The sequence below is a fragment of the Metopolophium dirhodum genome, chromosome 8 (genome assembly GCF_019925205.1).
Source record: "Metopolophium dirhodum isolate CAU chromosome 8, ASM1992520v1, whole genome shotgun sequence".
Lineage (NCBI taxonomy): Eukaryota > Metazoa > Arthropoda > Insecta > Hemiptera > Aphididae > Metopolophium > Metopolophium dirhodum.
In genome coordinates, this window is record NC_083567.1 from 23,714,549 (window position 1) to 23,733,039 (window position 18,491).

The following is an 18,491-nucleotide window of genomic DNA, read 5'->3' on the forward strand; positions in this document are numbered from 1 at the left end:
AAAACGAAACCATAATAACTAAATTTCTATGTTAAGTGCCTTTCAAAAGCACATAGGTGCTTTTTAATAGCGTGTGTCCTAATAGGATGACACCTTAACGGTGATGTGTTCCAGTCGTCTGTCATTATGGCATTGTGTGTGTCTCCACCTCTAAATATTATATTATGTGACGCATTGACGCCTATGGCTGTCGTGACAATGGAAAATACGCCGTTAAAGATTACATTTTGCACCGTTTTTCATGTATACAGGTTGGTACGCGATACATTTCAGTCGCCGTGGAATTCGACACGGACACATTTTACTGTCATAATAATACATATTTCGTTATTCGTAGAATATCATATAGAGTCGAGGCAATATATATTAAGCAGCCGATAAACGTATTTGTATGATATAATATTATTATGGTGTAGTTGTGTATTGGACTTTGTGATCACGTTTTGGTCGTAAACGACGCTGCAGCAGTAAACTATATTTTACCATTTTACCAAACCGTGTAAAACGGTAAAGGTCAATCACGTGGCCATGATTGATTCGAAGGAATCCGCCTGCATAGTGAAAGTGTCGGGGTTTCAACGATAATATTCCAGTTGCACAGGCATATCCGATGTTGCTTACGTATAGATCAACGAACTAGAATATTATAACATTTATTATACAATATATATATCAATCGACTGCTATAGTAACCTATATATATATACCAGCTATATGTTGCCTATATTATGAAAATGGTAGATTATAATTTATAAGTCGCACGCGCTCTTTGACACAAACCTCACTTGAATTCATTCAGACTATTGATTGAATAACAATAAAACGGAAAATTATAACCGTATTAAATATACACTTTATGTATATTATGATGTATAGCCATCATCACATACCGAATCATAATAATATTTTAAATTATAGCATACTTTATTTATACATAATATTATCTTATGTGGTGGCTTACGTTGCTTTTATACCTACAATACCGTCAATCTACCCCCGAGCCAATGGATTTTATTAACATCATCAATTTTGTCCACAGTCCATTGTGCACTGTAACTATAAGAAATATGTCTGGCATTGATTAATACGAATAGAAGTGCTTCCTACGTCTACCACACATGCCTATCCAAAGCGCAATCCAACCTCAATAGTATTATTATTATTATTATTATTGTAATGGGGTTTATCGGAATTCTATATTATGTACTTTATTGTTCATTTAAACACGTCCTTCGTACGTCGTGGTAGTGACCTTCGTAGTCATAAATATTCCAGAGTCATAAACGAACAGTTAACAAGAGAATAGTTGTACATGTCTTCTACACACATACGATATAAGTACATGTGTATACCTATTATATACCAACTATACATATATATTGTAGAATGTACCACGCGTGTTTACATAATTAGACTATACAGTTGAGCTGAGTACCTAACCTAGTTTAAGGATCGTCAATTATATTTTTGACATAATGCTAGAATTGAAATTAATATATTATTACGCGTATTTATATACAATTATACTATGTAGACGCAAATTATACTTGGAAGGTTATTTTAATTAGTTAATTACCATTTATTAATTCCAAAGACTGAACTGGGCAAAGAAATTGAATAGTTTTCAGTGTTTTTGCATATTATTCAGTATTCACATAATCTGTGATACTGTATAATATTATGAACATTATATTGAAATTAATATAGGGGTTAATATTTATTATACATGAAAAATAACGTGTTTACCACTTAAACTTAATTATAACTGCCTTTTTTCATAAATTATATTTTTTAAACATTTGGAAAAAATAATTTTATGATTTCAAAAATACTTACACCAATTTTTTTTTTTGTTTTTATAGGCCTACCAAGAGGCAATACAGAGCAAACGAGACATCCGTGAAGCTCTTGAAGAAGCCAATCACAAATTGGTTCATGTAAACAGCACTGGACCCAGGGTAGTGCATCAGAGTACCAAAAATAAAAAAGTGACAGACACCGAAGATACTAGACACACAAGAGAAGTTCAAAAAGACGGTAAAATAGTTACAGAAACATCAAAAACCACCGAGCATGAAGAGGTAACGTAATTCTATTTTCTAGTTGTAACTATTTAACTATTGTATCCATTCAAAAGCATAATAAATTTAAAGTTTCGACTATATTCCGAAATGTACTACTTTGTAGGAATAATTAGTTTTATTATTTACTATACTTTAATATATTGTGATAAATATTTTATTCTTTTACAATCAACATATTATTATAATTTGTACACAGTACGATATATATTTTACTTTCTCAAATTAATATTAAAAACAACTGCATTTATTGGATGCTCTTTCTATATTCACTATTGGCACGTATTTTAGAAAATATTTCTATATTTTGGACTTATTCCAATAATAAGTACCTGTATATTAAAGTTTTGTCGAATTTATGAATTTTAATAATTAACAATTATGTTTCGTTTTCAAATAATGTTGTAACTTCGATTAGTATAATACAAATGAATTGTTCTTTTCATAGGTAAACGGGGTTGATGAACCAGACAGTGTTCCGTTGCCACCTTCAGCACTACAAGAGTCGTTGCGTGAAAGTTCGCATCGATACTCCAAGACCAAGGATCAGGAGTTGGTCGAGTATTTAGCGGATGGTGAGAAAATTGGAGAGCAAATGCGTTACGAAGCGACCAACGAAGAAGGAGATCGACTTGGTGACATCAATCAACTGCAGATGATGACAAATGCAGGCGAGTTGGTAGGCTGGGAGAGCTTGTCGGAAAGAATACGCAAGATGCGTGATAGACAACAGCATCCGGTCGCCGGGAAAACTCTTGCGGACTTCGATGAAGAAGAACGTACTAGAAAAGTTAGTATCAGATAATGATAGTTAGTGCTGTGAATTTAATGCACTAAAAAACCTTAAAAAATGTCAAAAATATGCAATAAAATATGCACTTAAAATGCAAAAAAAAAAGGAATATAAAATGCCAAAAATTATAGTATACAATTTATTAAAAATGGTTTTTAATTTAATTTTTATATTTATATTAATATTGGGTACAGGATATTAAACATGAGTACAAAAAAGTGTTTATTTAAAAAAAAAAATAATAAAAATGTTGATTGAATTTGAATTTACATTTGCATTAAGTTAATGCTATTCACCTGAAACATATTTAAAAAAATTCGAATTTAACACCATCCATTACAGTGACCCACTTGTAATCTACTGTACAGCAGAGCGACATCCACTTATCCACCTTTTTTAAAATTATTTTGTATTAACTATATACTATTCGACTATATTGACGTTCGCACATTCTACAAATACATATTGTTATTTAGAAAATTAGAACCCTTGTATAGTATAGTTTATAAAACTGTCCATGTCGTTCCCGCCGCGGTGTAATGCGTTATTTTATGATTTATTCAACAGTTTTCGTCGCCTTTAGTGTTTGATGGCTTAAATATTTCTTGGTACATATTATAATATCCGTGTAGCGTTTATACTATACTATACTATACTCTGTATAATTAACTAACGAATTTTTTTATTTAAATTATATATTTTAACGATTTTTTAGTCGTTAAATCTGTAACAATTGATTAGGTATACACTCGACAAAACGAAAAAAAAAGAAACAATATTTTTTTGCTTTCACAAAATTTATTTATTAATAACAAAAACAAAAAATAACACAAAAATGTATAAACAATATTTTTCAAAACAGAAATAGTATTTTGATTGAAAAAAATTAGCACATTGGCTATCAATAATATATTAAATGTTCATAATATCAAAAGGGCCGAGAATAAGAAAAAAAAATCGATTTTTACAATATATAAATGAACAATTAGACAATTTGAAATAATTTAAAAAAATAAAAGGAAAAAAAAATGCGTCGGGCAGGAGGTCAGGACACAATCAACAAGGGGGAGAGGATGCGAGATGGCGAATTTTGGTGCGGATATATGCAATGTTATTGGCCACTGGTCACCTCTGCACGTTCTCACGACCTGTCCCGCGGGTTGCCGAGTATGTCGCGGGCGCCTTTGCTCGGACGCTTGACGACCTTTCCCAGCCGACGAGGCCAAACCGATACAGCCGTGGAGCGACCACGGATGTCGGCGACGAACGGCGGCTATAGTGCGCGATGTTGTGCGCGTTGACGGTCGACGGCGCGACGACTCTGCCGACGGACGGCGAAGACCAAGTCACGGAGCGAGCGAATCGAGATTTTGTGCTGCGGAACCGGCGGGGACGAGCGAGGCCAATGTGGGATTACCGCGGGGTGAAAAGGCGAGAGTCAGCGGACCGCAGCACGATCCTCAACTCTCGGTAATTTTCGCCTTGGCGTTGTCCCTTCGGCCGCTTCTTCGTTCCGCCGCCGCGGTGGTGAAGTCACGCGCCGCCAGACCCTGAAACCGTTAAGTTTCCTTGGATCCGGCGACGCTGACATCCCCGTGTTCCTAGCACGCAAATCTCCATACCACTCACCCCGTGCCAAGGTCTCCGCCGCTGCCGTCGTACCGAGTCGCCATCGCCGTCGTCATCGTCGGTGTACCGTCGGGGCGGAATCGTTGCCCGCGCCGGTACCTCTACTACTAGCCGCCGTGTCGTCGCCGTCGTCCGTCGTCGCCGCCGCTCCACGTGACCGTAACTGCAGCCGGGCGCTCGCCGAGCCGCCAGAGGGTCTCGCGCGTCAAAGACGACCGAGCGCGCTACGCCCGCGAACAACCCATCGCGCCGCGGGTGACCGGAGAACGTGCGTGGGTGACTTACCGCCGCGCACCGTCCGTGCTCTTTCTCACATCCTCCCCTCCTCTGTGTCACCGTCATCCTTCCCGTCGTCTACGGCTAAGGGGTGAGCTGCGGACGGGTTCTCGTCGGCAGCAGCACAGAGCCCGGAAAAAGCGTCTCACGCTTTTCCACCTCGTACGAGGTGGATCAATTTTTCCGGGTGCTGCCGCCGGGTCCAGCCAACCGACCAGCTCACCAAGACTATTTTTTACAACTATACCCCTGGCCGGCTCAATTTCCTCATCCAACACGTCTTCTGTACGCAAAACGTCGTCGAGCGGTCCGCCCTCAGGAGTCGGAGTGGGATCGACAGGCCCCGACTCCGAGGACGGCGCGTCCCCACACGACGACGTACAGCTGCTCGCCAACAAAATGGAATGGTCCTCTTCTGCTTCCGAAATTTTCGAATTGTCGTCTTCCTGGACAGTGTTGTTGTTGCCGAGCGGTGCTGCATCTGGGATCGGAGCAAGCTCCGACTCTGCTGCAGATGACAGCGCATCGCCGCTCGGCAATCCATCACTGTGCAAAGAGACAGACTCCTCGGCGTCTTCGTCGAACTCCTGTCCATCTGCGCCTCTAAGAATCGGATTTTGTCCTTCAGGCTCCGACTCCGGGGTCTGATCGTCGCCACTCGCAGTAGTAGCGCCCGAATCAATGGCAGACAGAAGAAGGGTAACTAAACCCACGAGATATTCGTCTGTTTCGTCAGCGTAAGTGCCATCCATAATGTTGACAACAATGTCTTCTAAGATTTCGAGCAATATGACGTTTAGAGCGTCGATGTTATAATAGTTAGTTGCCATCTTTTGTTTGAGCGAAGATAATATGTATACGTGTACGTTGGGATTTAATCGAGAATTGCTAATGAGCTAAATACAAATCGTCCAACACAGAGACCGATCTCCGAGAAAATCTCCCAGACGACGACGACGACGTGTGTTTCTACTAGCCGGCCAGTAATATGTTTATCGTTCTCGTCGGCCCGCAGCATTAGAATTTCGAGCGCGTTAATTTTTCTAAAGACCATTATTGATATAATAATATTATACCTCAAGTTGGGGCAAAAAATGTAGAATATTTATATAATTTATTTAATATGTCACTTGTATGAAAATATCACAATATTGTTACTATTTTTGACGAACTATGTGTAGGTACTTTTAATGTATTTATTTTATATTGTGGATACTAGTGTGCAGTGGAATTTACACTTGGTAAATAAATGTATGGGTAATGGGCATAAAACACCTTTATAATAAAATACCCAACCAAACATAACTTACACATTTCTCCCTGTATACTCAAAATCCATAATATAGCTTAATAAAACCAGAAATTTATTTTATGGGTACCCTTCTTTACAATGTTTGTGTTATAATTTTATCAATAGGGCTGTGAATTTAATGCACTAAAAAACCTTAAAAAATGCATTAAAAATGTCAAAAATATGCAATAAAATATGCACTTAAAATGCAAAAAAAAAGGAATATAAAATGCCAAAAATTATAGTATAATATTGTACCATCCGTACTAAAAATATCACCGCCAAATTCATTGACGTACTTTCGTAATGTTGACGAGAAAAGCAGTTTTGATTTCGGCATTTTACTGTTAACACACTTCACTGTACACTCGCGAACGCCGAATAGGTACTAACAGTGTTGCCAAAACTCATACATGAAAAAAAGTAAATATTGTATGTAAATAAGCTAGAAAAAGCTATCTCATTTTTTCTTTCAATAAGCTAGAATAAGCTAAAAAAAAATTCTTTCCTATTTTTTTTCATCAATTAATAGGCTAAATGGTTGATCCCCAATACTTGCCCTTAGAGTAGCTTGAAAATGTGGTGATAAGACATTAGTTATTACAGTTGTACACTTTGTACGATGCATTCTTATGTTTTTGCCTGCTTCCGATTCCTGGAATTGTTTCTTGCATAATATTCCGAGGTGGTCACAAGACAAAATTGAGCAATGGACTGCGATAAATAATGCTAGAGCACCTTCTGCAGCTGCTGTCTTTAATGAGGTCTGTTGTACAAAAGCAGTCATTGATCGAGACGTTGAAAACGCTTTGGAGGCCTCTAGATGTTTTTTTGATTTTGAATGTTGCAAAAGGTCAAAACGTTTGGAATTTATTTCAGTCTTGCAAAATCGACATCTACACTTAGTGTCGTTTTCTTCAATTTTTAATAACCAGTCTTTAAATAAAGATTCAACTAACCACTCATCTCTAAATTTCTGTGGGTATTGAGTTTTACCCATACTTATAACGATGAAATAAAATATTTAATTAAATAAATAACAAACAGTACTACGCGGATAACTCAAACTAAAATTATTGTTCTATACTTCTATGACTCGAGATAGATAAACACACTAAACAGTAAACACTAGTCTACACACTCGATCATCTAAATATAGTTTAAAATTAAGTTATAATTTTGGAGTTAATGATAACGAACGTTATCATCATGAATCTCTATTCTCGAATCATGTTGTAGTCCTTGTTATGATTAAAATTTAAAATATTATCTTAATTCTTCACTCGTGATCACGGTTTAAGATATTACTATCTTAAACCGTGCTTGTAATCATAGATTATGAAAGAAAGACTTTCTTTGTGGTCAGCCCGCGGGTAAGTAGGTTGTTTATCTACAACCGTGATAATAAAGAATTGTATTTTATTATAAAAAAAAAAATTTGTTTTTTGAGGAAAAGCTAAAATAGCTATATTGCCTGTATTATAACTGCAGAAAATGCCATTTAAATAGCTACCTGCTAGATCAATATTTTCATAGCTAGACGTCGATTCAAAAAAGCTAGATCTAGCTATAAAATAGCCAGTTCGGCAACACTGGGTACTAAACGATATAATACTAAAATACCTACTAATAACTTAATCTGGAAATTCGTGACTGATATACGATATGCATATAGTTGTCTAGCAATTGCCTTATTTTATCGAATCGTTATCTTTACCTAACCCGTATATAGCGTGTGACTTGTGTAAAATATTATTTATTAAAATATAAATTTGACATATAATATATACAGCCCGTGTAAAATAAAAAAAAATTGTTTTCAAACAAGTCAATTGACGGAATTTGATTAAAAATACTAGAAAATGAACTAAAAAAGTAAAATATGACCTAAAAATGCGAAAAAATGACCTAAAAAATTGAAAACGTCAAAAAATGCAAAAATATGCAAAATAAAAGTTTTATAGATGGATTCGTTATTACATAATTCAAATTATGTACTCACAAAGCTATGTTTTACAATCACCAAAAAAAAATGCACTTTCCTATGAATTCACAGCCCTAATGATAGTATATTTACTTTCAATAATAAATTATAATTGCTTAATAACTAATAATATGTTTTCTATAGGTGGAAACAGCTAAATGGCTAGAACATCATTTTGGTAGCGAATCGACCAGGTCGTCTACCGGAAACTTATCAGAAGAAGAAGAAGAGGATGATCGAGGTCATCAAAAGACTACGTCAAATAGTTTCATTAACGTGACTATGAAATCAACAGAGACGCCAGCCAATGGATACTTCAAAGGAGTGTCCGAATGGAAAAATAACGATTCGGCACCTATCAGACCCCCGATTAGAAGAAAAAGAGAACAAAAAACCGAAATTATTAAAAATACTGTCAATGAACTAGAGTCATCTCCATTGTTCAATTCAGTTCAACAAAGGGTCCAGGGATACGAAATGACAAAAGATAAATTGTCTGGACGTAATGCGATAAATGGGTTTAACCAATCGCATCACAACGGATATGTTCAGGTGAGATATCTATTAACCATTTACAATTTTCATTAATCCTTTTTAATACCTATACTTAATCTTAGTAATATAATATTTTATTTTTATATAAATACGACAAATACGTATGGTGAACTAGTACTTATATGAAATATGTTATAATATGTAAAAAAAAAGTGACATTCGCCTTAGCTAGATGTGTAAGTAGGCAATACACACAAACATTAACTCATTAATATTTTAGTATTTATATCATTGTCATTCATTTATTAAAGTTTAAATAAATAAATTTATAAATATATTAACTAACAATGAATAATAATGGTAATGTACTATACTACTATGTACATATGAAAACATGAAATAATATTTATATGAAGTCTAAAACTCCAGTTGATATTTATATAGGTACCTATAGTATTGGAAGAATACCAAGTACCTACTTAATTAAATTTATTGTTAGCCACTTTATCATGGTCAACCCTTCATTTAAGGTTCAAATATTTCAAGAATGCGTTCTTCGATTGAAATTCGATATGGAAGCCAATTTTGAGCGGGAAGATGTTTTAGATAAACATCTAAAGTAAAAAAAAAAACTGAAACATGAACCACACCCTAAAATATCAAATATATCTAGTACCAGTAGTACCTACAGACAATAAACTGATATGCTAAAGCTACATTTATACTTGCCTATCATTTATAGAAATGGACCACTATAATATCAATAAACACTATGTTGATAATTTCAAATTTGTCTTATATATTAATATTTAAATCATATTAAAATATATAAATATTACTATATAATAACTTTATAACTGTAAGACATAACATTAATTATTATATATAATATGTATTATATATACAAATTTTATAATAAAAAGTGTTGTCAATTATCATCAGCTACTATAGATACTTTATATGTGCATAAAAACTGTTAAGTTCTGTAGATAACATTTTAAATTAACATACTTTATTAAAACATAAAAAAAAACAATTAATTCAGATATTTATAAATGGGATATTATTCTTATAATGTGACATATACCTATTATTATGTATTTTTTGTAACTATATAGATACTTATTGTAGGCTGTAAGCCTGTAACTATTGAAAAGTGATATATTTTCTATAATAATTTAAAAATGTATCTACCGTTAAATATTCATTGTTATTGCAATTGTTAAGATATTTTCGTAAAAGTAAATTTTTCAACATTAAGGCATAGAACTAATTTCGTAGACTTTTTATTATAAATTATGATGTTGTATAAGTATTAAAATGTTATACTACTATCATTATCATACTCGATATGTATTTGGATAATTTACGATACCTATATTTTGATACATTAATTGATAAATCATATCGTTGTTTCTTACAATTCTTATAAATATTTTAAATTATGGTGATAATTAATCCATAAATTTAAAAATATTCATGACACTGTAATTAAATAAATCCAATTACTTGTCACATTGTCTACTTTGATTGTCAATGTAATTACTTCATTGAATATAATAATATTTAGTTAAAATATTTCATCTGCGTTTGTAACAGACAATGAAAAAAGATAATTCTTAAAAAATTATAAGTTATATATTGTATGTATAGGTATATTTAAATATTATGTATTATATAATATGTATAACGTATAATAGCTATTATAATTTAAAGTAATAAATAAACAGGTTTAAAAAATGTGTCGTAATACCATTCTTCGGATACCTATTTTATAAAATAGAGATCGAGATCGAGATTAAAATTAAAATTTTTCATTTGGTATATATCATAATAATTATTATAGTGATATAGGATGAAACAAAAGTATAGGTATAATATATATAAATTGAACAATTAATAAAGTTCAGAAAAAATTTAATGTAAATTAGATATTATAATATTACATTGACACTATATTAATTAATTACGTTATGTACATTTTTTAAACGTGCATTATAGGTACCTACTTATTTATAGGTATTAAATTCAGTGTGAATGTGTGATGAATGATATTATTTAATGCAACACTCGTATCGAATTTTCGTGGAGATTATAATATAATATGCTTTAAATACGTTAGCGGAAACAAACCGTTTTGTACCAGTCCACTTAAATTTTAAGCGTTCTGCTTAAAAAATATAAAAATATCCCATATTATGTAATAACGTCATGTTCATCAAAACAGTACCTTTAACTACGATTACGGTTATTTAATTGTACACCTGCAGCAGCACTGTTATGATGCGACACGACGATGAACGCGATGTTTGTCTGCAGTAGGAGGGGGAGGGGTAGGGAGATGCAGTCGTGGTTTGGCTCAAACTTTGCGGACAAGTAAAAAAATCTTCTTGTTCTTAATACATATGATTATGATAGTAAAAATGATGTAATGATGATAATAATAATAATAATAATAATAACGACTCTAACGATTATTGCGTTGAACGGCGAGTTAATTTTTTTTTCATTATTATTAAAACGATGATCGTAATATATTTTTCGTATTCCCGCAGACTATGGCTGCCGACAGACGTCACGATTCAACCGATTCGCCGGCGCCGTCGGACCCATACCGGTCTTGGGACCACCGCCGGCGGCGATCGGCGGACGGCCACCGCAATAACAAACCGACGGCCGCAGTGGCGCCAGAACCGAAACCAGACTATTCGCCGGAACCCGAACGGCGGGCCAGCAACGGGTCGTCGACGGCGGGCGGTCGTTCGAAAAAAGTGTACCAGAAGACGAGGTTTGCTGCGGACGCGCGGCCGGCGCCCGACAACGGCGGCAACGGCAAACAGGAGCGGAAGAAATCGTTTGGTGAATCGTTCCGGCGGCTAGTGGGAAAGTTCACGGGCGGGCACAGCAACAAGTCGGACGCCGATCGGAAGAAAACCCGGAAGAAACCGGAATCGGCCGAGCGACGGCACGCCGACAGTGGCGACGACGGCGACTACGGTTACGGCGGCGGCGACGGCGAGAACACCTACAGAAGTTACGACGGCGGCGTCAGGCCAGTCGCCGACCGTCATCAGCGGTTGTTCGGCAGCACGCAGACCTTGGACAGACACAGAGCTGGACGGACGGCCGACAACAACCGTAGCAGGGCGCGCGACGACTACGACGACTACGACGAAGACGACGGCGCCGACGACGGACACCATCGCGAAGACGACGACGGTCACCGGTACAACGATCACCGCGGTCAGGACGCCAGAGGACAATCGCCTGTGATGAACGGCGGTGGCAGGACCGGCAACGGCGTGCACAGATACTACTTGGGCGAGGACCCGTTTGGCGGCAGCATCTACGGCCGCGAGAGGGAATACGACGGCGGCAAGCGCAGACCGCATAAGAAGAACGGCGGCGGCGGCACTTACGACTCACCGCAACACCATCACCACACTCATTACGTCCAGAGGTAATATTTAAATCCCTGCCACGTTATTATCCTTAAGTGTTTACGTCCTGCGTCGCTGGTTATAGTGCGGTTCCTGCACCATAATAATAATATGGGTTTTTGCGCATTTTGTGCGCAGCCCAGACTCGACACACCCTAACGCAGTTTTAGATGTATTTTGGCGAGCATTTTTTTTTATCATTATAATATTATTACGATAATCCAACTCCAATTCACAAGACTAAATTTAACTTTAGTTATTGACAGTATTTAAATCGGTAAATTATTTTTTTAAAACCATTATATTATAGCCTAACCAAATATAAGAACTATACGAGATTACGAGAATTACGTGTACTAAGCATATTTAAGTGGCCGTATTTTTCCGTTAATACGGTTTTTGAGTTTTCATTTAAGTTATTTAGTTTGTAAAATACTAATTGATCGATCTCGCATTATTAAAACATATATTTAGTAAAACTGTTGTAAGAAAAATAATTAAACAAAGGACTCGAGTACCTATTTATTGTAATTTATATAAAACTTAATCAAATATTTTATAATATTTAACGCTGATAAGTGAAATAAGTATATTAGCCATAATAATTAATTTGAAGAAATATAGGTACTTACTATTTACCTGAAAGTTGATTACGTTGTATTACTAATTAGGTATATACAAATTTAAAATGTACATTTTCAATTATTATTATAGAATATAAATTATTTTACTAAAACTGCGTCCTAATGATAATTTTTAATAGAATAATATCCTAATGTATAATGGACCTAGCGACAATTAATTATTTGTATTATATAAAAATAATATTAGCCATTATAGGTGCTTAAAGTTATTTATTTTTTTTTATACTAATTCACAATAAAATAAAGAGAAAAACAATATAATAATATACCTACTTATTACTTCGCGTTTACCTAAACATATTTGTGCGCAACGCATTATAATATCTTTATGCATACGAGTCATAATATGCTCGTCACCGTGCACGTTGACTAGGTATACTGTTGCTTATCGATTTACAATATTTTCGATCGATATTACAATTTCGCTACAATGATGACAATAACAATAATAATCCGCAATCATTTCCATTGTTGCTTATACGATTCAGCACCACAATATGGCAAAAAAAAACGACGGCCCTACGCTATACATAATATACATACGTCGTATCGTAATAACAATCAACCGTGTATAACATTATTAGCATAGAATGGAACACTCCTATAAATATTAAAACGCCAACATGATTATTAGCCTGTTATTTTTTTTGTTTGTATCCACAAGGAGGCTGGCGAAAATTGATAAACGCACACGGACTCGATCGTCGGTGCCGTGTGCTAATATCTTAAAAAGGCGAAACCTGTTTTTATTTTTAAAAATAAAGTATAATATATATTATTAATTGCTACAAGCCGATTTCGCACGAGGCGTGTCTCGTGTCTGTTGTCGTCGCTGTGTTATTATTATTATATTATTTGCGTGTGCGAATGAAAGTGAACTGTGGCAGGCTGCAATTTCCCCGTGTGAGGGAGACACGCCACAGAATTTACTTATAGATTTTACGTAGGCCGCAGACGATTTCACTGAAATGAACGGAAGCTTCGACACACACTCAACCTTATAGTGATATTTGCGATAGTTTATGATGTTCCGAATATTATATTACGCACTCAACACACAGCGAACTAGGCGATCGAGCAGACGAAAATCCACTCGATTAGAAATAATATTTAGATTTATATATTATATTTTTTATTTTAATATTGTGTCTCGAGATAAAAATAGTATGTACAATCTCAGAAAATTCGAGGTGTAGTCCGGCGCAATCCAAACAAATACATAATATTTTGTCGGTTAGCATTTATACTATACGTTTATACCTACTACTTGACCTAATAATGTACCGATCGGGAATATTTAATTACAATAATGACGATTGCTGTTCACGGTTTAAGTCTGCTCCACTTTTCCTCATCGTGCAAAAATACGCTACCGACGTTTTGTGTAATTTCGCGTATAAGAAGATTTCATTTGTAATTACTAATTTTTAAACTAATTAACAAATTATTGGTTCATAATAAATATTTATTTAATTCCTCCACATTGTACCTATTTCCGTACAAATAATAATAGTGTAGTTTATATTATATTATAATTTATAACTTTCAATTGGATTTGTAATTCTAACGTTAAGTCCTAAAAGCGTTTCTAATTAGCAATTTCATTTTTATTTAATTAATTTGTATCATCTGTAACCTAATAAGTTCGGAAAGTACCTATTATTATTTAGGGAACAAGGGGAATTGAATTTCCCGAGTGTGAGTTTCTAGTTTGACATTGTCTATGGTTAGGTTGGGTTAGTCGTAGGTAGGCCTTATAGTAATGTTTTAATAATTAACAAATTACAATAAAATATTTGTCATGGTTATAGCGGATTATATAGGATTACTCGTATTAGACAATCTAATCATTAGACGAATATCCTTAGGCTATATTATTAAAACCGACCTTGGATTTGGATACTGCCTATATATTAATATAATCATTCAAAATTGGCAACGGACAAGTGTTTTAATTGTTATAGCATGTAGACACAATCCTAGTACAGTGACCACCGTGATGGTATACCTGGTTACCAGTAACAAACGCAGTTTAGTCGTATAGATAATTTCGAAACAAATTGTGCGACACTATATTACGCACTATTGGCTAGTTGATAGTCCGTTTTCGGTGCTTTCAAGGTCGGGGCACGGCACTTCATTTACGTAGGGACCAATTATTCACGAGAAAAAAAAATATGCAATTAATTTGAAACACTGCGCGTTGTAACACACCTACGTCCTGTTTCAAACCTAAACCTACCTGATGACATACATCGTCTAGTTTTGACTTGTTTACGTTTGTTTTCCACGAGATATTTTTCCACGGACAGCACGCAGAAAACGCCCACGTCAAAAATCCAAATCAGGATATAAACTACTACCTCTTATTTCCTGCGATAATGTCACAATAACTTGACTAGATAGCGCAATTTATTATCAAAACACATTTTGTACTAGAATTAGATTTAAAAAAAAAACAATTGTAGGTAGGTATATATAGGTAGGTACCTATACTAGAGTATTATTAGTACATATGAATGACCGCAAGTAGCAACAGTACCTACTTATCAAGTGAATGATTTTTTATTACCACCGATAGTATCATATTATTGTATTAGTACCTACTACATTTCAACAATACATTTTAGCTGTGAAATTACATCGTGCGTGGTTGATACCGATTCTATTACAAATTAAAATCATCATAGAAAACGCAAATCAAAATATTGTATTAATTACTATAAACTGTTATAATATTTTATAACAATTATATAAACATAACTGTTATAATATCATCGTAATATTATTATGATGATATTAATATTTATAGTAATTAGTCTTATGCATATTATGTGGAGTCACATAGACTAAATAATAAATGTTTCAGGACTATACCAGTGAACACGACCAGTACTACATTGGGTCGGTTTAGTAAGTCTACAGGACGTCTGTTAGCCGACGATAACAACAGTAACGTGTCGGACAGAGCGCAAACGCTGCCGAGAAAACTCCGAACCGAGAGCAAAATAAAAAAACAGGTGAATAAAGCTATATTAAAATCATTTGTACAGTTAAACATGTATCATGTTTATATGCTATTAGGTATTATTGTCTATATCTATTTAATTTCAATTTTTTTTCGGAAACCAATGTATAACGTTATTACGAGTTAAGAACGATGTTGCAAAAATTAATTGCTGGAAATCTTTGGTTTATAAGTTATAGCCTTACAAAGTTCACGAATTTCGGTGTTTTACGCATTCGTACAACTCAATATTTTACTGAGAGTTTGGTACTTTTCTGTTTTACTGAACAACATTTTTTTGTCTTAACGTAGGTACCTATCTATGTAGTTACGCATGCCGAAAACTATGTAGAATTTGGAATTTGTAACTATAACATATTTCTAGTGAGCGTTCATAGAATAAAAAATGCTAAACTATCTCTTTATTAATAAAGCGCAGATCAGACTATCCCGATTTCGAAGTTTTTGACAATTTGATATTTAAAGTAGTTTATATTATCTTAAAAAAATGCGAAAGACTTCAAAAAAGGATAACGATAAAAATGTAGAAAAAAATATAGTATTTTCAAAAATGTTGTTCTGTAACGTAGGTACAAACGTGTTAATAATTTTTAAAATAAAGTGTGTATACTTCTATAAAATAATCCACCGAGAAGTCGCATACATAATATAAGGCCATATAAATTATAACTTTTAACAGACGGTATAGCACGAAAACACTGATAAATGATAATACTATATCGGAATCGTTACCATATGACAGGTGCACGCGTCCCGGGAGAACGATTACGGCGGCGTTACGAACCGGTCGGCAGCCAACTCCGGGAGCATGATCAACGTGTCGTTCGCCAACGGGCCGACGAAACCGCAGCGGACGTTCTCGAAACCGTCGTTGCTCCGGAGCCAGAGCTTCAACGTGCAGCCGGACCCGGGACACCAGACGCGACGGTCGGTGAGCACGTTGCACCGGCTGGAGGAGTCACCGCCGCCGCTGAAGAGCCCGAACATCGTGAGCATGTTGAGCAGGAGCACCAAGGACCTGTCGGTGGGCGCGGACGACGGGTACAGATCGCTGTCCGGCAGCTGGGCCAGCCCGGGAGAGCTGAGCAACGGCGGCGGCACTGGCACTGCGTATCGGCGGGACGATCCGAAGAAAAAGATCTTCATGAAGGGCCTGCTGGACCACGCGCCCGAGCTGTACAAGACGCTCAGCCACCAGGAGGACGCGACCACCAACAGCCGGCGGTATTCGCCCGTCAAGATGGACAGGCCATCGTATTCGAGCAGCGGCCACTCGTCGTCGCCGACCATCAGACACGGAGGCGGCGAAGTGACCAACCGGAGCGTGACACGCCGTGGCAGCAAGGATGATTACACCGAGACGGTGCGGATCACGTCCAAGTCGGACGACCCGTACCGGCCGAGTGTCACCAACACGGTGCAGAACTTCACCAAGAAAAAGGTGCCCAGGGACGGCCGGGTGGAGACCATTGAGTCGACTGAGACAAAGACGGTGACCAAGAGCCGGTACAACGGCGGCAGTGGCGGCGACACCATCAACGGGTACAACGGCATCGGCGGCGGCGGAGTAGTGATCGAGGTCAGGAACGGCAGGAACTGATTATATAATAACAACACAGTGAAACCTCTCAATACCGGTCGCTGACTTCTGTTCGCCTTTCGGAGTTGTCCGCTATTCAGAGGGTTCAGTTTATTTCCAAAAATGGTCCACAATTTGGACATGTCTTTGAGGAAAGGTTTCACTGTAATGATCATATAATAATATGAGGTCAGCCGTTTCACAGAATAGAATTTGCAGTTAGTTGTTATTGTTATCATGGACACCTCCGATCGTTATTAAAATAATATAATATTATGACGTATATACATACACTTATATTACTATTAATAACTAAAAATAATATAACAATAAAATTATAATTTATGCAAGAAAATAATATACAATATTATTGTTTCTACTGGTAAATACCTAATATAATATTTTGTTATTAGCTCTATAATACACCTAGTACCTAGGTATACCTATATAAATAATATAATAATATTATGTATTTATGACATAATCGTATGGATCAAGATCATAGCCTGCTGTAAGGTCTATGATCATCATAATCGATAATATAATTAATTATACGTATATTTTTTTTGTACCTATCTAATTGTTTTTAACATAATATTATCATTGTATCATTATTATACAGTTAATAATTATTGTAATAATATATATATAGGTATATATTACACTAAGGCACCGGTAACAAGAACCGATGCCATTAATATATTTTATATTTTATTTTATTATTACTACTAATTTTTTTAAAATATAAAACTGTCCATACTAATTTATTTTTAAAGATATTTTTTAAGTATAGTTAATTCAAATTGTGTTGCACACGTGTAAGTACTAAAAAATTGTAAATAATTATTGTTTTATTATAATATATCGCTCAATAATTTTGTGATTTTTTTTTGTATGTACTATGAGTGATTTAAATGAATGTAAGAGTATAAGGTGTTAATAAAAATTAACTCTACTCATGTATGTTTATACTGTGTTTTACATAAAATATATGCTATATTAAAAAAAAAAAAAATTGATGTTCCCTGTAAATGATTAATTATCAATAAGAATACTACCTACTACCTAGCCATTGGGTTGCCTATACTCGATCGCAAATATATAACATTAAAATAAGTAGGGTTACCTAGGTACCTATACATTTTTCATTGTAATTTAATACATTCAAAAAATGCATTAGTAATTTTCAATGCAACTACCTACATGTATTTGAATGCATTATACAAATACAATGTATGCAAAGTATAGGTA

General features: G+C 35.2%; 2 protein-coding genes across 3 annotated transcripts in view; one reads left to right on the forward strand and one right to left on the reverse strand.

The window, feature by feature from the left end:
• Nucleotides 1–18,203, forward strand: part of LOC132949847 (uncharacterized) — a 67,214-nt gene extending 49,011 nt beyond the window's left edge. For both annotated transcript variants that reach the window (XM_061020928.1, XM_061020927.1), the window contains 6 exons: nt 1,863–2,081; nt 2,530–2,871; nt 8,199–8,606; nt 11,105–12,009; nt 15,503–15,653; nt 16,404–18,203. In XM_061020928.1, coding sequence (XP_060876911.1) covers nt 1,863–2,081; nt 2,530–2,871; nt 8,199–8,606; nt 11,105–12,009; nt 15,503–15,653; nt 16,404–17,261 — 2,883 coding nt within the window. In that variant the 3' untranslated portion in view covers nt 17,262–18,203. The remainder of the gene's footprint in view (nt 1–1,862; nt 2,082–2,529; nt 2,872–8,198; nt 8,607–11,104; nt 12,010–15,502; nt 15,654–16,403) is intronic.
• On the reverse strand, nt 3,100–5,688 carry LOC132949848 (uncharacterized). Its single transcript, XM_061020929.1, has one exon. It carries the CDS (start codon nt 5,607–5,609, stop codon nt 4,842–4,844), a length of 768 nt encoding a protein of 255 aa, XP_060876912.1. The 5' UTR covers nt 5,610–5,688; the 3' UTR covers nt 3,100–4,841.
• Nucleotides 18,204–18,491: the final 288 nt, after the last annotated feature.